The sequence below is a fragment of the Opisthorchis viverrini genome, assembly GCF_000715545.1.
Source record: "Opisthorchis viverrini unplaced genomic scaffold opera_v5_36, whole genome shotgun sequence".
NCBI lineage: Eukaryota > Metazoa > Platyhelminthes > Trematoda > Opisthorchiida > Opisthorchiidae > Opisthorchis > Opisthorchis viverrini.
Window position 1 is genome coordinate 1,196,883 of NW_008751692.1, and position 23,784 is coordinate 1,220,666.

The 23,784-nt window shown below is 41.9% G+C and overlaps 2 protein-coding genes across 2 annotated transcripts in view; one reads left to right on the plus strand and one right to left on the minus strand.

Annotated features, from left to right (window-relative positions):
• Window positions 1–7,499: 7,499 nt before the first annotated feature.
• T265_02793 (hypothetical protein) overlaps window positions 7,500–23,784 on the minus strand; it is a gene marked incomplete at both ends in the record, with an annotated part of 26,926 nt that continues 10,641 nt past the window's right edge. Inside the window, one exon of the mRNA XM_009167118.1 lies at window positions 7,500–7,713. Within this exon, the coding sequence (XP_009165382.1) occupies window positions 7,500–7,713 (214 nt within the window). The remainder of the gene's footprint in view (window positions 7,714–23,784) is intronic.
• T265_02794 (hypothetical protein) overlaps window positions 18,528–23,784 on the plus strand; it is a gene marked incomplete at both ends in the record, with an annotated part of 37,375 nt that continues 32,118 nt past the window's right edge. Inside the window, one exon of the mRNA XM_009167119.1 lies at window positions 18,528–18,697. Coding sequence (XP_009165383.1) covers window positions 18,550–18,697 — 148 coding nt within the window. The remainder of the gene's footprint in view (window positions 18,698–23,784) is intronic.

Below are 23,784 nucleotides of genomic sequence, written 5' to 3' on the forward strand. Positions count from 1 at the left end.
GAACCATACTATGAGTCAGTATAAGGACCAGCCTCTATCTACGTGGTGCGAAAGCAGGACGAAAACTGAATCCCACGTAACAGGTGGTAGACTCAATTAATCTGAGGAGAGCGTACGGCTGCAAGGTAGGTTGACTGCGCGCCGATGAGATGAGGTTGATGGGAAATATAGAGGTGGAGAACACTTCTTGGTTGCAAAACAGATTTTGCTACTTCCCCCTTACATAAGAGTGAAATTCTAAGTTTTTGTCAACTCATTTGCATTTTTAAAAGATTTGCTGCGAAGAATTTTTTTAGGAAAGGTCAGAAGTTTAGGTTTGTTCATGATAACGGATAGTGGTATTAGGCGAACAAGCTTCACTGAGAGCAGACGGGATCCAATCCAAAGATATCCGATTGACTTGAATTTGGAAATTGGAACTTACTGGCTCACAATGTGCCAGCACCAAACCACGGTCTTTCTTCTACTTTTGATTCAAATTCACCATTTTGAATACCACGGCTGAAGGGCTAAAATCAAACAACGGCACTTCAGTACCTTTACCTTCGGATGTTAACTTTTATCCTGTACAAAAATATGAAGGGCACGGAATCTACCTGGCAAAAGTCGGACCCATAATGCGCATCTGTCTGTCACTGCATCGTGAGCATCCGACAAGCGCAGCATTTTGGAAGTATACTGGAAATCTGGATTCGCCCCAGGAAGACCTCTCTATAGTATAGTGTGTGCAGACAATCACCTTCATCCCTATATAGTTTTTATAGTTCAATGCTACACAAAGGCTCCAAGAAATGACTTAAGCAGTATTGGCGAACGAGCTACGCACGTTGGACTGCCCAAAGTGGTTCGCTGCTAAACAACGAACCGTAATTTTAGACTGAGTTGCTGCATGGGTTTGAGATTTCTGGATGGCAACAAATGCAGAATCAATTAATTTTTAAATTTTTGTAACGAACTCTGAAAAAAGATCAGCAAATTACCACTGTAGACCAATAGTTGATAGGTGATGACAACAGGAGGTTGATTTTGGATATAAAACTATGTAGGCTGTCATTGCTGTCAATGATGAGTCGTTCAAGCTGTGAACACCCCACGCTGAGCCTGTCACAAGCTCCACAATATTTATGGACGTTGTACAAGGCTTTTACAAACTTAAGTCCAGTCACCAGTCTGTAATGCGCGCCATTCCAAGACTGCCTTTAAACTAGGATACACCAGAAGATTCGATTTATCGATAATCTGTTATCGGCCGAACTCGAATAATTCGTGTCTTCTGACGGAATATTGTCGAAAGTAAACAGCATAGATGGAAAAATTACATTGAGCTTGTAGGGGACTGTGTATAACAGCATCGATTAATACTCCACTGGGAAGGCAGGTGATCGACGAATGCTTCACAGTCATGGATGTTCTTTCCCTTCGGGAAAAGTTTATTACCTGTCTCCTTCATCCTTAGTTGGATAAGTTGCCACACATCAGTGAATGCGACAAATTCCACAGTGACATTGGCGAACCGCTCTCAAGTTGAGGTCATGCCACTCAGCGAACCCAGTTTAGTGTATGGACGGTTTCCGTTGTGTAATTTTATGCTACTCATAAGTACTTTAAAACTTACCATCGGGATTAGGTAGCGCAGTATTTCTCGCTGTGAACTCTGCGCAGGAGTACCCTTTTTAAAGTAGTTTCTACCGGAGAATAACTAAAAATCAACGATTTTGTGGCATCAAACGACTTCTGGTTCTGGAAAGTTGTGTCAGGATGGGGACTGTGGTCCGGAAACACCCGTTAGTTTTCCCCCATGGACACGACACTTGTGTATTATACTGTGTCTTAATTCAATTTTCACTCCAAAAATTTATGCACATCCATCCCGCTTATTTAATCCTATCTGCATTTAACTCATTCCTAACCGGGATACAACGATGTTAATGAATGAACACGAAATAAGAGCTATTTAACCTATTTTGGTTTCCTTTCTTATCATAAGGTGACTGATTGGCTGGCTGTTTAGAAACGTGGAGCTCCTGTTTGCGTTTACACTGCTTTTAGTAATTAGTTGAATACCCATGTTGTAATGCTGTTCTGCTCAGGAAAGCAGCAGAACAAAACTGGTACTTTTGAAAGAGCGTGAAAGAGCAAACTGAGCGCATCGACCGTAAAGTAACAAATTACTTGAAATCGGTGACTTGATGACAAAGTTTATGCTTTACTTTTAAGGCTATAAGAGGGGTGCATGTAAACTCTGTTCCCCCAGGACTTTCGGGCCGACACATTTGGCTTTCCATCGTTACACAGTGATTCAAGTTCTATAAGAAAAAACTTTATCTATGAAGTCATACGATGTGATGTAAGTTGCATTCTTGTGCCGTGCTAGACTATATTCATTGGTTCTCTGGACGGCAGTATGAGCTGGGCTGTGGTTCTATTTAAGTTGGATAGTTTTGTTATTATAACAAATGGATCGATGGGATGGTTTAGTATCTGTCACCTTGAACACTACCGCGTACGACTTACGTGACAGCTTGAACCCTTGTACGGAGGTCCGGCAAATTAAACTTTCTTGCTTAGAAAGACCGGCACCTACGCCCTCTGTTAAGCCATGTTTGGGTACGCAGCTGAGATATTCAAGGTCATAACCCTGAATGATGACAAATAGTTAAACAGCAGTGTAAAAAATGCACAGTAAGCTCTATAGACTTGTTTAACCAAAATAAATGCAAAAGCGCCTTACCATGCTCTGAGACTATTGGTTAGAAAACGCAATTTGTCTAAAGTGACAAGGTCGCAAAAAGCATCCAGTTGAGTAGCTAATCAAGTACATGTCCGAATTCCCGTAGGGAAATTCACCAGGGTGAATTTCAAGTGAATTCTTTTATAGGTACCTTACCAAGATCCTCGTCCCAGCTTACCCAACGGCCGTCTCAAATACAGACTCGATCGGATAATCAAATAAGGGAAAAATCCGGTACGTAAAACGGCTAAAAACACTAACGACTCTGGATTCGAAATAGCGTCTGCCACAAGTCTGTCCCATAGGTAGCCACAGGATGATAGATGCTTATGTATAAATCACTTATGTTTTCCCCTTAATGAAGTATACATCATCTCCATGTCAAACGGAGCACAAACTCTGCAGACCTACAGTTTGGTGTACATTTTGATGGCAAACAGAAAACGCGTTGGCGTCGCAGTTAGTTTGACTGTTGTTTAGCTTTCTCATATGTTTAGGCTACCGTATTCCACTGGAGGTGCTATTTTGTGGTTCAGTGAGTAAAGGACAGCAATTCAATGCCATATCTTGGCATGTCTCCCCGGCATTTCTGTGCTGATTGTCCTCTCCCATCTTCAATGGTTTCGCCTCCTAAGGGGCAGCAATTTCCATCCCCATATGGATTAGTATGCCTATCCTTGTGAATCAGGCTTCTGCAAATAGTTTATAAGTTATATCTGGTTGTGGGCTGAGCCGCCTATGGTACCAAATTCGAATTTTTGATGCCCATTCGGACGCCAGGGGATCATACTGGTAAGCGCACAGCAAGCTAGCAGTCAGTCTGCTCAAACATTGAGGGTGTTGCAATCAAAGCCGAAACCAAACGCCAATTTCGGTTTCGGAACATCCGCGTGATTTGTTTATTCTTCTGCATTTCACTGTAATATCACATTCCCTCCATTAGGGTTCTGTAGGAATGTGCTTGGAGGCAGATAATTAAGGATTACATGACGTCTGTTTAGTTTTCACATTTCACAGATTAGACAAACAGTGTTTAGCAATTCAAACAGAACTGTCTTAATCCAAGTGTTTGCCTTTAGCTCGTTACTTTGATGATCCACAAAGCTGATCCTCCTGTAGCACACGCATCATTTTCAGCTCGGAAGATCAACTCCCTTCTGAAAAGTCCGCACGCATCGAAGCGTTGAAAAGCCTATGTTTCATAATTCCTCATGCCTTCACAGCTAGCTGGTATCCAAGCCGACCTTCAAACCCAACCATGATCTAAAAAATGAGCTAAACATTTTAGGTTACATTCCGCTAATAGATGAATATATTTCCTGTAGAATGTCGAGTTTTTGCTGGCCTACAGCAGTAAAGACGGCATAACACCCCGACAAATCGCAGCCTTGTCCGGCTTTACGTCTTCAAAGTGTGATGGCCTAAGGAGAAGGGGCTGAAAACTGATGTATTATAAGCTTCGACTTTATCAAGCAGAAAGAACTAGCAATCAAAATAATGGGTATTCGGTGAATGTTTGTACCCCTCTTAACTTTACGCCAGGTATCCTAGAACAACGGGAATCCAGTAATAACATACTTGTCGGTTAACGTTTGATTACTCACTGAGTCATTCTCATTATGCGCACCGGCTTGTTCCGCCGGGCAGATTCTTGTGTGGATATTAAGGCCACAGCTAAGTTATTCTAAACGTTTATTCCCTTTACACCGCTGGAGCTTTAGGACTGTCTATACACTTTTCCTTTTTCATGTAGCAGGCCAACCTCATCAGCCAATTAAATTGCTTTATTTCAGGATTTTCACGTGTACTTGGTTGATCTGTTAACAAAGGCACGTTAATTTCGTTTATAGAATAGCCTGTGTCGTCATCGGTAACTGGCTCGATGGTTGTGCCCATTCTCACATTTATTCAAACGTTGTACATCCGACGACACCTGAAGCTTGCCTGGTGCTGCGAAATGAACCAGCATTATTGAATATTTCATGGCTCTGATTGCTCACTTTGCGTAGGCAAATGTTCTTGCTGCAATCCCATATCAATACAAGGAAGTCTTTGTTTAGCGGAAACATACGTATCCGTGTAGCCACTGATATGTGGTGATTTAAATAGTGAAAAATTTACAATCTGATCAAGCGTTTCAACTCAAAAGCGATTCTACGATGCCAGTTTAGGTGGCACCAGTAAATTTACTGCCGACTTACAGACACGCACTAACGTTCCTCATTTGTCATAGGCACATGGACGATATCGGTGATCGCTTATTGTAGGTCATGAGAAAGACGGTCATAACAACACTCTCCGAGCTCCACCGTTTCATTAAATTTCATCAAAATTTTACTCCTCCAACTTAGTACTTGCTCACGTTGTCGATAAAAGTTGTCCCCCTGTGGAGACCATTTTCTCCGAGACTAGACCAGTTGAACCACTTCAAGTGGTTGGTCTTTGTTCAGAGGAACGACAGTAGTCTGAACCATTTAGGCAAGTGTACTGGAAGCAAAACATGTTTTGGTCACTTCGAGGAAACAGAAATACAATCATTTTCATAGTTTTATTCCAGCACTCATTTTAAATTCATTAGTGCTTTTTAGGATTCATTATTTATATCAAACTTAGAAAGATGACTGTCCGTCAGTTTGAAGTGCGTACGGCGTTTTCTGAGAGAAAAAGCCTGTTCAGGAAGTTAAATTAAAAATTCTATCAGTGAAATAAGTATTATTCAGCACACTAAGGAGTTATTTATCATTACGCCATAGCAGTGCTAAAATCAAAGTATAAGAAGCTCATTTGAGTTCTGATCCCTTGCCTTATACCAACGTAATGTCTAACAATCTGGTGAGCAGTCGGCATCTTGAAACTTCAAATCAAAGCCCGAGTCATTTCCCTTAAGCTATCGGGTAGGTAGAAGGTGGTGCTCACCGTATATGCACCACTAAATCTATTGTTATGATTCGTCAGTTCTCTTTGGCCCTTCCCTTAGAAGCCGAAGGTTTATAGAGTGTGACTTTAGCTATCGGTCTCTGAATTCCTGTCCCGTAAAAGTTTCGCGTTCGCTGCTCTCAAAAATTAGTATCTTAGGCGCGGGCGGTTCTGATATTCAGTCAGCAGACCCAGTATAATTTTGAGCCTAGTCTGGTCAAATGCTAGTCACCCAACACCTAGGGCTCAGCTTTAAATGTGCTGGATATCAGGATCAACAATCTAGCGTCAAAAGTATGGCAGTTCTAAGTTTACCTCCAGTTTGGATGGTGTTTCGTAACCGGATCATTTTCACGCCATAGTTCTTGTACAGACTTTCTATTTTACTTGATACAAGATCCCTGTCGTTTGAATAATTTCCAAAAATTAAGAAAAAGGTTGTTTTGGATTTTGTAACAGTTTCTTTCACTCAGTGTTATGTACCATGTCATGCAGCTAGTCTCTGAATTCCCGTTGAAGAAGTCCATCAAACTTAATGCACAACGCGAAAAATAAGAATTCTGGTTTGTCACCGCCAAAGCGTTGCGAAGCATTACTAACGGCTTTTCCCATCAAACGAAAAAGTTACACTGTGTCCAAGGCGCTGTTGACACTATAAGATACCTTGTCAACTGTAGACCACGAGTATTTGTATGAGATCGTCTGAGCACACCAAGTTAGATTCATTCAGTTCACTTGAAGCCCGTTCATATGAGGTTCCATGCAATGTATTTTTCCCACTGCCCTGTTCTCTGATACAGTCTGTAAAGAATCTAGGTCACACACGCAGTTAATATCAGAAACAATTACACCACAGTGTATCTGTAATTAGAAAGCTGAGCAGACGCCTCACCGTCCTCCGTTTTATTTTATCCCGCCAAACGAAAGTTGAGAACCAGCAGCTACATCAAAACCACGCAGCATGACCCAATACTCCGGATGTGTAGTAAGAGCAGCATGCAAAAATTAAGTTCGCACATGATAACTAAAGCCGAACCAAGAGGTGGTTGGTATGAGACAAATCTATCAGATACACAGAATTATATCTAGTTCCCCCAAGGTTGCAAACGTCAGGGAACTCTGTGGTGTTCTGTGGCTCCTGTGTGAATTTATGCCCAGCCAGCAGTATTATTTGCCATGCTAACGAAAAGATTTTCCAGTCAGGACTAGGAATAGAGGATACACGAATCTGGGTGAAAGAATTTGAACGACTGAGCCGCTGCGTTCCCACATCCAGTGACTCACTATGAAGCGCTTGTCAGAACAGTGTTTACTATGATGATATCCAGCTAGTCCACCATCAGCCTAAGTCCCTTGTAAAGTACTCCACTCATAAGGAAATACACTAAATACAAACAACCCCATGAAGATACAACTATAATCGCGTTTCTTTTTTCATGTGGAATTTCCATTTGAGATAACAAACTACCTACGAAACCTTTTATTCTCAGAAATGAAAAATTCGTCCCCTATGGGGACGCAAAGGATTCCCTAGATTTGCATTCGGCCATCACAAACCAAAGTCGATGTTTCCAGCGTCACTAATTTGTCCGTTTCATACAGGTAAGACTTGGTTCAGCTTGATCAATAAGGTTGTAATATAAGTATATATATATATATATATAGCTTACCTGAGCTGCTCATCGGGTTATTAATTATTTACATTTGGTGCTAATGTTAGAGTGAGCATTAATCTAAACTTTTAGAGGCTTGACTTACCAGCACAAAAGCCATGCTTTCCAAACTGGATGGTGGATCTGGACCCCAAGCATTCATGCACAGCATCCCAATCCAGCAGTGTATCCCACTTTCATTATTCAAGCTCGACGAAATGTTGAGCCCATGGTGTGACTGTGGTATCGTCTTTCGCTAAAAACACACAAGTATATCTGTCTGGCTGTCCACCAGATACCAAAGATTTGGGGGATGCCTCGTATTTGTCGTCCCTGCCAGAGTCTATATTCGTTGTCGAGAAGGCAGTCAGTAACCTTTGTAGTTGTTTCTTTGTGCAGAAAGCACCGGGTCGGCTAACGATAAAAGAAATCGGTCGAGTTTTGTTGTCAGCATTTTATGCCAAAAGTAATGCGATCCGACTGAAGCTCATCTGATAGCCTATTGTAAAATTCATATTGATGCATATTACCCAAGCTTACTACTGAAAAAATAGGTTTCTCATTGGTCCCGCATGTGGCTACTTATACCACATATGGGAATATGTTTGCACTATTATGCCGTCAGGAAATTTCACCTATGTCGGCAGCCTTGTGGGGTAAATTTGTTTGAAAGTACACCTGGAGTTTCGTTTTCAGACTATTTCACCGCTGGAGCCTAAGTAAAACATCGGGAGAAGACTGAATGCGAGTGCATTGTACTGTAGGAAGTGATCTAGCACCTCCGGATATCAGTACCTGGATCTAATTACAGTGAAATATCAATAAATATGTATTATATGGAAATTTGATCCAGGTTCTGAAGGCCTCTGATATCTGAAGGTGTGAAGTACGTCTGGGGCGGTAGAATCTGCATGGTATGTAACTCATAAGATGGAATGAACCATAGAGATATATGGGATAAAACCAGTTCCGGACCAAAATAATTCTGCCGATTCCCTCATCTGCACTATAGGTCCGTCGTTCGCCTTGAATTCGAGTTCGAAAAAATGGACAGATCCTTGCTGACAGGACTATAGAGCAACCCTTGGGTAGGAAAACTGGTGGATCGCCGCCAATATCCATTCCCGGTAGCTGATATCAACCTAACGTTTTCCGTTCCATTTTGATGTAATTGGCCGTTGACACCGAGGTTCATACAGCCTTTATTGAACGACTATTCGTATCACCATTTGCATTCAAAATGGTTTGACAGAAACGTTGCGTTTAACCCGGTGCTCCTGAGTGAGTAACTTTCACTCCACCCAATTGCTTGGCCTAAACGCAGTGGTCTAGTCCACTCTCGCTTGTCACTTTCTGACAGATACATATGTTCCAACCGGCTGAAGTGTGCAATTTTTTTCATTTCACAATTTATGAATTTAATACTTGTTTGATATAGCAATCCTGGGAAATAGTTCATCGAAATGGTTGATTACACATCCAATTCCAATATTCCCCGTAAACTATCTAAGCGTTTTTTTTCCGCCTCCATCAAAACGGTCTATCAGTAACAAACAACAAAGTGTAATTTAGAAAAAGCAAGCCTTACTCCAATTTTTCATAAAGTACAGACAGTCACCAGACCATACGGTTCTGGTCGACTGGGAAATCGCGTTTTTGTGGTCTTAAAGTCCTCTCTGATGTGGAGCCTTTGCAGTAGCCAAAAATACTTCGTTCCTCCCAATGCGTCTTCATCCTGAACTTAAACGATTTAACGATAAAAGCAGTTGATCGTATAGACCACCGTTTTTGAAATTTCAAAGGTCATGTGTAGTTATAGTTATAGTATGCAATCCTGTTTTCTGACGTCTCTTAACATCAACCAAATTTACTTGGATAAGAGTTGTGCGGCATCGGTATACTACACATTTCATGTCATCCAAAATCCATCCAGATTTCTGTAGTAAAACATTCACAACTTGTTCTGAGACCATTTGCTGGAGTACGGGACAGGGCCGTCACACTACTTTGTAGACCTGGATTTTGCTGATTCCATAAATCACAGCAAGAGTGCTTATGGCTGGTTTCTCTCGTCTTGCCTCACCAACCTCGATTTATAGGAACTTGTCAATTAGTGCCCATTCTCCCGGTTTTCTTCGCCATGACAATAAGTCCATCGGGGCCGTTCAAGCTCTATGCATGCGCTGCTGTTACTCAGCGTCAACTATGTATGGATATCGACCCACAAGAGTTGTGGCAGATGATAACCTTAGTTCTGGAGGCAACAGCTCTACAAATCCGTCACACTAATGACTATCTCTTGCCGGGAGCAATGCAGCTGGATGGACAGACCATTTGGTGGAAGGCTGTGATTTAACATCACAGTAAAAGAATGCACACGAAAATGTAGCATTCTAATGTCAGTGAGAAAGGGGATCGTTTGTCTCTTTCAGACCGAAATAGCCCGAGGCGTAAACCCAAGTTGCTTACTCGCAGGGTTGTTCTTTAGATGAGGTGTTCGTAGAGGCTTTGTTCTCTTGACCCTGCATTTGATATTGAGGATAGAAAGACCATATGAGCATTGACAATATGCGCATGAGATCTAACTATGCAATTCCGGTTTCTGGATGGACACATGGCCTCTGGAACTTTAATAACTACTGACGCATGTTTGACTATATTCATCGCGAAATTGGTCGTGCGCTGCGCAACGTGTTCAAATTTCCCGATGCTAGAGTCATCCTCACCCGAGGACAGAGACCCAAATTGATCCCTACTGAGGACCAGTCTTCCCCGACTTTAGTCGCCGATAGAAAGAAAAGCAGTTTTCACTTCAATTCAATCCAGCAATTAGAACAACTCTGCTGAAAAGTTGAAAAGGAGCTGTTTCATCTTCGTTGAAAATCACCAGCATTGTCAGTCTTAAAAATCTACAAGGCAATTGGAAGGCGACGTCTTACGAGTTATTGCCTCTCTTTCTGAGTATGCCTCCCCGGTTGCTTTTGAGTTTCTATACGGTTGACATTCAGAAGGCTTGAGCACTTGATTGCATTCCAACTTGTTCATGGCGCAATCGGCCCTGAAAATCAGTCGGACTGACACGTGTTGGTGTGCGGTCATCAGAAATAGGAGTAGTAATCATCCAAATTCAGCTTAACCTTACCCCTCCACCCCAACTAAATCGTCCCAGCACTCAAGAGCCCACAAAGACCAAGAAAAATCTACCAGTGGCGCCCGAGGTGAAACACCTATTAAGGCATCCTGAAGTGGAAGATTAACGAACAATACCCGATCAGAAATAACTCCCCAATCCCACAACGCAAGAGTTTGGCAACCACACCGCCGTTAATTTGAACTCAACACTCATCTAGTGTGTGATCTAGTTGGATGGCCTGAAGGGGACTTACTGATTGGTTCTCTGTCTCCTGGCCAATTTGGCCTGATGAAGCTTTTGTGTCAAAAGCAAAACATTGCCCTAATAAAGAAAGAACTATCGATTGTTTACAAAGTTCTTAAATGGTCTTGCTTGCTTTTTCGTGTATTTTGTATTCCTGTACACTTCACAGCAGTACTTATTGTTCATATCACTAAGTATTTTTAGTTTTGCTTAGTCAAATAACTTCACTTCTCTGAAGCTTTTATTCTTCTGTGGCATCCGCATTTTAACCTCTCTGAGATGGCTTCCTCCAGTATAGAAAACAACACTGCTGTTCGAATTTCCCTTGTGTTTCTTGTCACGTGTTTCAAATAATACCACCTCCGTCACCAACACTGTCGCTTTAATGCTCGATAGTGAATGTAGTGAATAGATCTGAGTTCAATTTCATCCAGAAGTGGAGCATTAAAAATCAGCTGTCGCATTATCATGAAATGCCAAACCAATTCACCCTGCTAAGAGAACAAATATGGTGAAGAAATATTGATGCTGATAGCCGCGAAAGTTCGCTTGACCGCTTAGATGAGTCAGGGTGCGCTGCGTGTTATGCTTACCGGCTTTCCAAGCATCGAATGAATTTCAAAGACTTCAGAAGCGGCCTGCACTTACTGTGAGGGTATTCCCATGCCTAGCCTTAATTGTTCGATCGTTTCCTTTCTACTTCCTCTTCCTCCACACAGATTGAAGTTTTCCTGCTGGGATCACAGAAACGTTGCTCTCATGTTCTCGACTAAATAGTTTGTTCAGAATACAAGTGGTCTGCTCATTGGCTGATTCACTAAATGATGCGTGTAGAGTTGAGGAGACTGTGGCACAATCAGCCTGATGCTGAGACGGCAACCGAGTGAACGTGACCAATCGGTCAGTGTGTTCTCGACCACCAGATCGCGGAAATACATAGAACTGGGCAGTATGTGCTACCAACTGCTCGCATATATATCAACGTTATCTGAAAGGTGACCGTCATACTCTAAATTGTCCGCTTAATGTACCAATTAAATTCACTCAGAAAGTAGAACACAACCGTGTGCACCAAAATTGTGGTCCTAAGAAAACGCTAGTTTTGGGGACTGGACTATTCTCATTTACTTCGATGGAGTTTTAGCCGCGCAAGGTTAGAAGGGAGCAGTTTACATACTGAAAAGCTGCCCATGGAAAAAATATCCAACCCCTTTGTACTCTCTGTCTGGAGATTTTTGTTGTTTTGATGCCATCCTGGTCCTTTATTTTTTACTGATGTACTTCGTGCATTAGCTGACAATTCTGCAGTAGATTTCGCGTTCACTATTCAACACTGTCCCTCTTAGTTTCAGAGTGCGATTCAGAGATACATTCTCTCGGCCTGAATTTTTGCCGACGGCAGAAAACCATCGGTCTTAGGTCCATCCTATTTAGAATTTACAGTTGTCATGCCCGGATCTCAAACTTGCAAGCATTTTCACCTCACGTGATCAAGTAGCAACTTAGGTTTCAGCTAAAAAAATGAACACTGTCTACTGGAGCAAAATGCACTTGGAAGGCAAGCTCACTGCAGCCTACACATCCTTCTATTGTGAATGTTCTGTGGACAATAGCACATAAAAATATGGCGATGCAAGCTGCTAATCGATCTATATCGAAATGTTAGGGAATCGATTCGGCACCGCTCGAATTCCAACAATTCACTCACACGCGAAATTCTGTTCCGCACACCTAAAATTCCGCCCGTACCGCGATCCAGCTACGATCGTACGATATTTTTCAAAACACCTGGCCTGACTTATAACTCTTGTCAGTTCCATAAAGCCAAGTGATTTTGAAATACCAGATTAATGCAAATAGTTAGAACTGTAAAACTTGCATGCATGAAATATGTGCATCAATGACACAGAGTTATGGCCCGAACAAAGCAAACGACCTTAGAATCCGAGACAATTTTAAGCGTGAACAGGGATTTCTAAGAGGATCGTTTGTGTTCACACTAGATTCCAGTTCTTTTCAGGAAATCCAATGTGAACACTGTCAGCTTGGGATCTCATTCACCAGACCGACTGTTCCACTCTGTTTCCGTTAATCATTTAGTGGGGTCACACTTGAAAACGTTTTGCCTCACGTGTACAAAACTGGTAGTCAGATATCGTTGCGTTTATAAGTTTATTGCATTCTGGCCTATTCGTTGAAATCTTAAAATTACAAGCAAACTTCTAGGTTTCGGTCGTTAAAAGATTTGCCAACACTACTGTATTGGGTAATCCAAGTCGGTAGACAAGTTGCTGATGTCTGAAAACCTATAGAGAGGATGAACAGAAAAAAAGATAAGCTATTCAGACGCTAGCCGGGCACTAGTCAGTGAGTTGCGGTAGGACATGTTTGTTTAAATAAATGAACGAATTTATCTGTTGTCAATGCATGTCCTTGATGAAATGTGATTAAAATCGCCGCACTAGTCGTTCAACTTAAAATGACGCAATTCAGAAGGAAAACTCTGCCCCGTTTCGTTCTCAATTTTCCGTTTGCATGTAACAGACCTGAGTGATAGTTCTAAATCTGTTCTGTAATGATGGGAAAATGAGTAAAACCAGTGAATAAAATAAAATAAATAGATATGACAGTAAATATATCGCAGGTTAACATTTTGATGGCACTGCTTTTTAAACGGACATGAAACTGTCGGGAATATTTTTATCAGTAGGTATTTCATCCTGTAAGTGAAGCCAATCTATGCTGAAAGGCCAAGATGCAGTGCATAGTTGTTTCATACTTGTGCCCATCTCATGGAGCTTTAGCGACTTCCGATTCTCCGGCTAAGAGTTTGAACATTTAACCGCTCGAACATGAGCAGCTGAACAGAATTATGGTTAGATTTCACTTGGACAGCACCGCTCACCCTTCTATGCAGTGCATAGCTGTTTCATACTTGTGCCCATCTCATGGAGCTTTAGCGACTTCCGATTCTCCGGCTAAGAGTTTGAACATTTAACCGCTCGAACATGAGCAGCTGAACAGAATTATGGTTAGATTTCACTTGGACAGCACCGCTCACCCTTCTACCGCGAAAGTCACATCAGGTAATTAGGTTTTGATTGGCCGCTCGACTGATAACTTCTCAGATGGATGACTCATTCGTCATGTGAACTATTCCTTCTTCTGAGTTATCTATAGATAATCGCGATCAATATCTATAATTTAATCACAATAATTTATGCAACTTATTTTACAGTTGAAGATTAATATAAATTAAAAGATTATATATATTTATTGGGTACAATAGTCCTCTTCTGTGAAATATTCCGCCAACTGCACCTGTTCTTGTGCTGGTTGGTCGCTTAAGTGACAACTAGGAATCAAAATTAGTGTTAGCTGTAGACTATTGTCCCTTGTGAGTTGAACATTTACTTACTGAAACATTTTGGTTGATAAAGGGACAATTTCCTTGGTTCCTCTCCGGGGGTGTCGTGCTTAGTTGTAAAAATGCAGATTGCTCGTCATAGACTTCATGTAGGCGGATTCATGAGTTTGATGAGAGTACGCCATTTATTACAGGAGCAGTTAACTTATTTTCTAAAGAAAGGCAGTAACGGTCATTGTCTTAAGTCAAGAGGAAACTTTCGCGCCACTTTATTCACTACATCTGCAGTTTGTGACTTGCATAGTCAACTGACGCCGACGTTAGCTTTACAAACCTCATTGATTAAGTAGGTGAGAAGATATTAACTAATCTGTAGCTATCTTTAGGTCACATATTGATGGCCGGACTGGACAGGCTGTTGAATTCCGTGCGATTTAAACTCCCGGCATTCCAGAAAAGCATGCTTTCAGCTATGCTGTAATATCCTGGCATCTCAAATGACCACTGTTATTATGAAAAATCCAGGGGGCGGAATTCATCACAATCACCATTCAACTTTGTTTATCATTCCAAAGGTTTAGTAACACCACAGTGGTTTTTTGACCTTCTTGTGTCTGTGGAAAATGTAAGGCTACAAAGTGTTTTCCAAAGCCCGGCTAGTAAAGATTTCAAATACGCGTTCAAACCGTGTGCGCATGAACTGATTACTTAAACCCTATCTGCCGGCATTCATAAGCCTCGAGGAATTTATAAATATCCGAATTTCCAAGTACAATAAAATATTTGAAAAACAGTTGTTGACCCATAACTTACCTTCAGTGCCTGGATGCTACGCTAGCCAAAGGAAGCACAGGGGCTGAGATGCTACCAGGCTTCCCAAACCCAGACAGGAGCAGTCGAGATGCCGGGGTTGGGTTTGAACGCCAACATTTCGATCGCTAAATCCGCGCCTTAAACACTGAGCCTGAAACACGAGCTGAAACCTTCAAGTACGGGTTTCTATAACGTACTGTACCATATGTAAGAAGTGTTTTCCAAAGCCCGGCTAGTAAAGATTTCAAATACGCGTTCAAACCGTGTGCGCATGAACTGATTACTTAAACCCTATCTGCCGGCATTCATAAGCCTCGAGGAATTTATAAATATCCGAATTTCCAAGTACAATAAAATATTTGAAAAACAGTTGTTGACCCATAACTTACCTTCAGTGCCTGGATGCTACGCTAGCCAAAGGAAGCACAGGGGCTGAGATGCTACCAGGCTTCCCAAACCCAGACAGGACAGGAGCAGATGCCGGGGTTGGGTTTGAACGCCAACATTTCGATCGCTAAATCCGCGCCTTAAACACTGAGCCTGAAACACGAGCTGAAACCTTCAAGTACGGGTTTCTATAACGTACTGTACCATATGTAAGATGTCACAATCGATAATCAATCGATTTTCTGGTATCCAATCCACCGCTGTCCCAGTTGTCACTCAACCGGACAATCTCAGTTGTGTTGAACAGTATTCAAAGTGAAGAAGGATGTGTTATAACCGATTAAAAATTGATTGTCGTTCACTGGTGTGCCGTGCACCATGCGGCGCAAAACGTCTGAAAATTGTCAACAAGTAGTGCTTGCAAAACCCACCATGGAACACCCAAGAAAATTTGCTCTTGAATGGAGAAACATCCTTTTACCCTCGCTACCATTTCAAGGACTCGTTTCTGCCTTCATGCATTTGATGATCCGTTGCTTCCAGAGTTTTGATGATCAACTTGATAATGAGCTTCATGAGACTGGGGCAGTATGTGCGGTACGGAGGATAGTTCCTGGTCGAAAGCAGACCCTATTGGATTAGAAGTAGAGCTCATCCGTGACCTCTTATTAAGCTCACTGCTACCTCGGATTCTGCTCTCTGATTCTGCTCATCAAACAGTGAGTGCCAATTGGCGAAATTGGGTCTTAAGATTATGAATACGGAAGTGTCGCCAGTGTGCACCAGACTCACAATAGTTCTCCTTTTTCACAAACACAAGAGATTTTTTGTCATTCAATTTGCAACAGTGTTCTCTCTTTGACTGTTTGCTGGCAACATTTGCGCGGAAGTATTTTTGACTAAGATCATAGACATTCCATGTTCGAACATTGTGGTATTGGATGTGGAGGTTGAGCAAGGAGATTAAATCTCACTCTAAAACACTTAAGAACGCTCATTTGCATAAACTACGAAATGCATTCATTTGCGAACTAAGCTTGTTTCAACGGAAGACCCAACGAAATCTCACCTAAACTAAGTTTTGGGCTCAAGTAGAACTTGAGTCTGACAGAAAGCTGATTGGTCCCAAGATCGACTAAACCGGTTGTGGACTGTTGAGGAGTGTACGGCAACAGTCATGTGTTCCGCGCTTCATTCATGTTGTCATTAATACTCCGCTATAAAATTAGGTCTACGAAAATTAATCGTGTAGAACTAAGTTCCATTGACCCGTCGTTCCAGTGATCCGCCGTACCACTAGATACAGCAAACGAAAATCCATATTTTGACACGGAGCAAGAATACGCTGTGACTTTAAACTGGATAACACACACATCGGCCAGCAAAACCCTGACTAATAATTCACCATTACTCATCAACTGACCGCATAGATGTAGCATCGATCCCCCTAACATCTCCCAACACATAGAAATATCAATCGGAGACAGACATCCAGATATTTTTGGACATAGCGAAATAAGGTGATCCGGCATTTCGCAAACCTTCACTTCCGCCCCCCCCCCCTTCTTCTGCCTCCATAGTAAGAGATCAAAATCAATGGGTAATAGTTGAAACAAAAGAGGGTTAACCACCTCAGAGGGTTGCAAACAATCTCTAATCCAAGGGTTTGATCAACCGTGATATAATGGGTTCCTCACTCCGGAGAACCTTTCGTGGTAAGCTATTGTAGACAAACTGAAAAGTTTTAAACGCATTTCCAAAATATTTAGGGCATGCAGTATCAGGCCTATGTAACTGCCTTTGTTCATGAGAAACCATTCTGTAGCTCTCAGTCAGCCACCACTTTTACCTGAGCAAACAAAAGGCACATTAAATGGCAACCTCCGGGCACTTGTTTCTATGGGTCATTAGTTTATCGCTTCAAAAGAAGCAAAAAACTCTCCCAAATTCTTTTCGTTGGGTTACTCTAACTGGAAATCATAGATCACTGTGGATACTTCCAAAAGTTCAAGCCTCTCAATCTGCGAAGGTATAAGCCAAGGTATTCCTGGACACTTCTAAAAGTGACTGACAGACTTGGATGCAAGAGTTCTCCCATGTGTGCAAAGAGGAATCCACTAAAGGAATAGCTTTGTAGCAAACACTGAAAATGGAAAGCTGTCTATCCGAAGAGTGGCCTTCAACACACTGATGTGTGTTCATTGTAAATGTTGTCGTTACTACTAAATACCATCAGTGTATTTTGAAAAGACAAGAAAAAGCCAATCCTACCGAGATCTGGTTTCAGTTTCGTTGCTTCATCGCATCGGACTGGTATCCCTTCATCCCTGTTACCGTTTCATAGGGAGGCTTTAAGGCACCCATTTTGCACCCACGCCGAGTTAGTGGCTGATGTGAAACCAGGGTAGAGATGTATTATCACAACAGGCACCCAATGTGTGGGCCGCTTCTCAAGCTAGGAAAAACCATCCGTTTTCATGTAACTTCCTTAAGATTTATGTTACTAACGCTTTGTCGGCTTTCAGATATCTCTCATTGCCCGCCGAACATTATCGGTTGTATGTCGTGGGATGGTTGGATAGCTTTCCAATTTTGTGCCATCTTTCAGCTGATATGTATGGTAAGACTGCCCAGTACTCCCATGGATTCTGAAACCAAAAAAACAATGGGCTAAGAACCAAAGAAACAGCGGTATTCTTGCAAGCTTCAGAACAAAATCCACCGTCACAAATCTTGACGATTCGACTCTCAAGATTTCAGTTTAAGTTCACGACTTGCATTTCTCGGCCCTGCAACATAAAATAGCATTAATTGTGGAAAGTTTTATCAGTTGCCCCACCATCTCGTTCTGTGTCCGTACACCTACAGGCTTCACATAATACCCAATCGACCTCCATAACATAGCTACTTTAACCTGAGGGGTAGATCAACCACGATGTACTCGCATGCTTACTTAATTTCTACATCCTGGTTGCATACCAGAATGGGAGTAAGTTATTGGAACCAAAAAAATGATCACATCATGCATTAACCTTGAGATCATATTCACCAAGTCACACGTTCTCGTGTTCACTCTCGCGCACACACAAACGCACACACACACACACATACTAAGACGCTGGCATCAACGTTTCTGACGCAGGTGAGTGGCAACTGCACGAACACCATCCAATCATCTTTTAATTTCCGTATTTCTCAAGTGGTTGATGATAGGTGTGCAAAATTGATTGGAACTCTGAGTTATAAACGTCGGTTGAGCAGATGTGTTTACGCACAAATCGGACCCAGGACCAACCGCAACGGTCAAATGGGGGAATCACCGGCGAAATCCCTAACACCGTTCTACCAGAATTTGGCAAAAAAGGAAGTTGGTGAGAATGCCGAACATGTGATGGCACATTTGACCAGTTTCAAGCGTTGGTTAGCAGCCTCGCCGCATCTCAAAATACCTCAAGGTAAGTTCCATTTAGAAGAGCAATCTCCCCAAGGTAGAACAACATATGAAATCTGACTTTTTATCGCAAGACTGCAGACAGTTTCAAAATTCACTCTCAAGATACACGCTTTGATCAACATGGTGTGATGAGTTAGTTGAATCACCATGAGGCTAAACTATGCAACACACTTTTGCCCACAGTCTTTTGTAACAGCTGCACAAAATACCTACGATAATTCACCTCCGGATTGAATAGTACGGTGGTTCACCTTATAAAAAAGTTTATTATAAGTTGAATTATGGGATATCTAATAATTCGATTTTTCCTAGATTAGCATCGCGCTCATACAAATCAAACGTTATATCCCTCTTTCTGGCCAGCATATCGCTTAGCGCTGCCACTTGACGTTTAGAGCTAATTGTTATAGTTATGACTCTTACAGGTTGAACCTCTTTCCCCAACAAACTGAAGGGAAAAACATACTCAACTGAAAACCAATTGTCACCTGAACCAAAACAAGTGTCACTTGTAATTCAAGCTCACCGGTTACTCAGTGTGATCGCTGATTACACTGTTTTGCGGCCAAAAGTCTGAGGCTGCCAACCAGGGATCACTTCATCTGTTCCTCTACCACATCCCTTCGAAATATTGATAGGAAATAAAATTACACGCAATCTGGTTTTGAAGAGCAAACATCTGGCAGTTATATTTTGACTTACTTCGTTGTTTAACGAACGTCGGTGACGTGTTACTTACAATCAGTCAAGACCGTTTTCCAAATGCTTCACCTGTGACCGATACCCGGGAGTTAAAACATCTATCTGCTGGGATGTGCTCCCCGCAACATGTTGTAAAACTCTAACCAAACCACCCTAAATAAAGAGAACCATGTTGGTTATGTTGGAAGGCCAGAATGATTGCATATTTATGCACGAATGCCAATCAGACTGCTGTGTAAATTAACTATACAGTGTCGTATGATACACAGAGGGTAATTTCTTTGATCATTTCATCAGCATGCCACCCAAAAAGGTTTTTCCTTCTTTATTGAAGCGGTTTAGTCTGTGTAGACTCCGAAATGAAATGTATCTACACTTATCAGTTAAAATTTGCTGTAGGGGAAAACATTCAAAATAGTGTCACGTGATCTGCGGCTTCAGGATATCACCGCTGGTACCCTGGGCACCACAGTGAATTCTCAAAACTTGAAAAGTTTTGAGATATTTCTGACGGAATTTGGGGCTGCGTGGCTGCTAATTAACTTTCATCAGTTCAAGACCAAGCAATATCGTCATTTTTTATTCCCAGATCTCACATGGACACTGAAGCATTTGAAGTGGACAAGAGCTTCGTCCAGTATCCTAGTCCGCTTACCAAGCCAAAGTTACAAAACCACCCTTTCTCCAGTGCCCACCTTGTGCTTCATCGCCACAGTGACATCCATTACCGCAATATTCAATGCAATAATGCTGTCTAAAAATGGATATTGTTTGTTTTCAACGACTGAGAATCCCAATGGATGAGGGTTATTCAGTTATAAGTAGACAGGCACAGAATATGCTCATATGCCGTCACAAGATACTGGTAAATGTCGTTGGAATATCGTTATATTTAGCACTGTTGTCTGACTGGTGCAAAGGCCCTGTATTCATTTGTCACATACCTGAGTTAAGGGGTATTTTGACCTTCGATTTCATACGCCGTCGATAACTTAGTGACCGATCGAGATTTTATTGAGTTCTTTAATTATTAGTCTGCGACGGAGCGGTAAATTCTCAAATCCCCCGCACGATCGTTTAGACTACCGGACCTCTACAGTGCCAATGTGATTACCACTAAGTCACGTGCATCCGGTATTGCGTTACCCGATGCTGCAGAAAGTCGGTATATTCAGTCGCACTTGTCAAAATTGGAGTAAGAAATCTAGACGAGAACGTATATGCATAATGTGTGTACTTGGTCCTTGGGATCTACCAAATCTCTATCTACTTATTAACAACATGTTAGGAGGCTGAGGGGGTGGTACTTAAATCATAGCATCTGGATCAGAGGAAAATTCTCTTCATAGTGGTCGAAGAATGCAATGAAAGTTTTGCCACACAAGCCGAAAAGAGTCGGAGGACAAGGAGAAAGCAGGTAGACGAGCAGAATTAAAGCGAACCTAAATGTGGCATGGGCTTTTGTTCTACGGGTTCATCATCCAACATTTGACTGCGTGATGTGATTGCGTGTTTCAAGGACGACTGGCACCATGCGCTGTCTGACGTGGGTTTATCTCAAAATGGATCATTGATGTTGTTATTTTTATTAACATCTTTCACAATAAGACACCAGTAATACAGACTGGAACTTCACTTTCATAAAATTACGAGGAAAGAAGTCCTCGGTAAAAAGTGGAGGGCAAAGGTAGGGGAATAGTGCAAGTAGGTCATATATCCCCAGGGAAGATGACCAAGAACAAACTTCCTGTGTGAACTGGATTGAACGAAACAAATTTCAGTATTGTGTTGAGTTAAGGTGCCACCTTCCAAACATCTTTCCTAAACACCAAAATTAGGCGCAGTGCACTAAAAACGAACTTTATCTTAGCAGTCCGGTTAGTAATTGCCAGAAGACGTACCACTGTGTTTGGTTTCCTGCAGAGTTTTCTGTCACATGAAAGGAAAATCACATTGGCCCCAATTAGGAAGTTTCAGAGATCTCAAAGCACTCTGACTTCAACCGCTTCCATTTCACGTTGCCGTATTATAGCCTGTCCTCGTTGAACCCTCTACCAACAGTAGTTTGAGACAGAAAACAAGGCTTTCGTTGAAAGGTGGTTGTTTAGCATGTCACAATCATCTTAACCTGATAATTTTTACTTCCTTTTGCTAACCGGCTACCCGCTTAGGTAACATCTTGTTGCGTCTGCAACTAGCTAACTAGTGCTGTACTAAGGAGGAGCTGGAAGACAGCTGAGGTTCTCTGACTCGATGGGCTAGCTTCAGCAGACCACTCCTACAAATATCTTTCGAACACAGTACCACAATTTCAGCAAAATTCGCCATAAGTGACATAAGTTGGCAAACTTTTCCTGCGCCTTAAACACCAACTGATTTCATCTGATATGGCACAATCATGGCAAAATTAAGAAGCTCAAGTCCCTCACTCTAAACTTTCGGACAAACACATAGGACCAGGGAATCCTGAAAAAGCCCTTAACTTTGAATGTGGAAAAATGCATACCAAAATGCCGGCAACATCCGATTTCATGTTTAAGGAGCCTCATGTAGACGAATAGTTGTCAAACAACAAAACCAAATAATCTGCGTAATCCGGTAACCGCTTTCTAGACGTGATTGCATTACTTACATGTGTGTTTCCTTGGATTATGTCCTCCAAGGTAACGTAGATGGCACAACCAAACGAAAACAAGGGGGGAAATCGCCAAGCGAAGCCCACCAATAGGGCTGAAGCTTTTGGATAGTTCGTTGCACATAATAACCCGATCGGAGATATGGGGTTGAGAGCAGAATGAGTGATTCGGGCTTCAAGGGAACGCCCTAGCGCCAGACATATCCACCGGAGCTCATTTATTCGCATGGTCTAAGCTACATTGGATAGATACTGGAGACATATTTGAATTTCCTATAACCAGGGTGTGAACTCTGTGTACACTTTCCAGAAGATTGCTCGTTACCAGGACGCCAGTACCAAAACTACGGTAGCCGAAAAATATGTACACATCTCAAATTGGTGCGTGTTTAGTGTCATTCGGCACTCAGAATGTAAGACTTCTGACTGTCGACAGGTGATTCAAACCAACAAGTTACCAAATTTTTATTTTGATGACAAATCTGGATCCCCTGCCTTCAATGTGCGACTAAATTCGCCAGTCTCCTACTTCCTTGGTGGATGAAGCTGTCAGCTCAAACCTGCACGAAGGTTTTGGGACCCATCTCTATTATAAAACTGTCCATAAGAACGATGAAAAGTCTGGAGACACACTTTTTTGGGCTTAGTAAATATGCCTTTCGCACGAATCTACACGAAACTCGTTCCGTACTTGACGGTCAAACTAAAAGTAGATTGGGATAGTTACTCGTCCAAAAATTAAGTTAATCCTATCGGAAAACTCAAACGAAATTCAGCTGAACCCAGTTTTTTATTTGATTACAATGACAGTTGTAACTCTTGCAATCATTGCAACCATCTGAGAAAATCGCTCTTTCCACTCTAATTCAGCAAGTCTTAAGTACGCAAGCACTTAAAGTGGCATAATTTTACTGCAAAGAATGTCGCTGCACACAGTGTGAGCAGGTCACAACACGCCGCACAGTCTGATTGTCAAACTCGTCAGTCTTCAGAATGCAATTTCTTACAGGATCATTTGCTGTTTTCAAATACAAAGACCTCAACTTGCTCACAATTCGACTGATTAGGGCGAATTTCAAATGGGAAGTAAAAGATAAATAATCGCGGGTCGGGGGAGCTGGAAAAATTGACGTGGCTGCCATTCAACTCCGAATGTGCACATCATTGTTCTAGTGTGAGGAAAACTATTATTTTGTGATGTAAATTACAGGTGACTAGTTTGCGACGCATGAGGTCTAAGCCTACAAAGACAGAGGATTTCGGCCGCTTATTCTGTTACAAAATTGAATCAGAAGTCATGATGATGCTGCGGAACCGTTTGCAGCACAATAATCATGTAGTATGTTTTGATACTCTACTGTCTTGTCATTACTAAGTAAACAACGAAACACTCAACTCACTTCTCCGTCAATATAGTGCAAAGGATATAACCAGATCTCCACCCAGCTGTCGTATACCATCAATTCTTACAAGTGCTGACCCTACTTAACCATATATATATATATATATATATATATATATGTCGAGTAGGAAACGGAACAGAATTCGTTGTTCAACCTTGATAAAACCCGGGTACCTGTTGCTCGTTCATCGCCCCGGCAGTTCTTCACCTAAGTCCTTTAGTAAGACAGTGGGTACAAAGGTGTTTTAGGAGCTTTAGTCCCCTAAGAAAACATATGACCATCAATGAGAGGCTGGAAATATGGCCATCCATGGAACACGAAATTCCATACATTTTAAGCCTCACATTG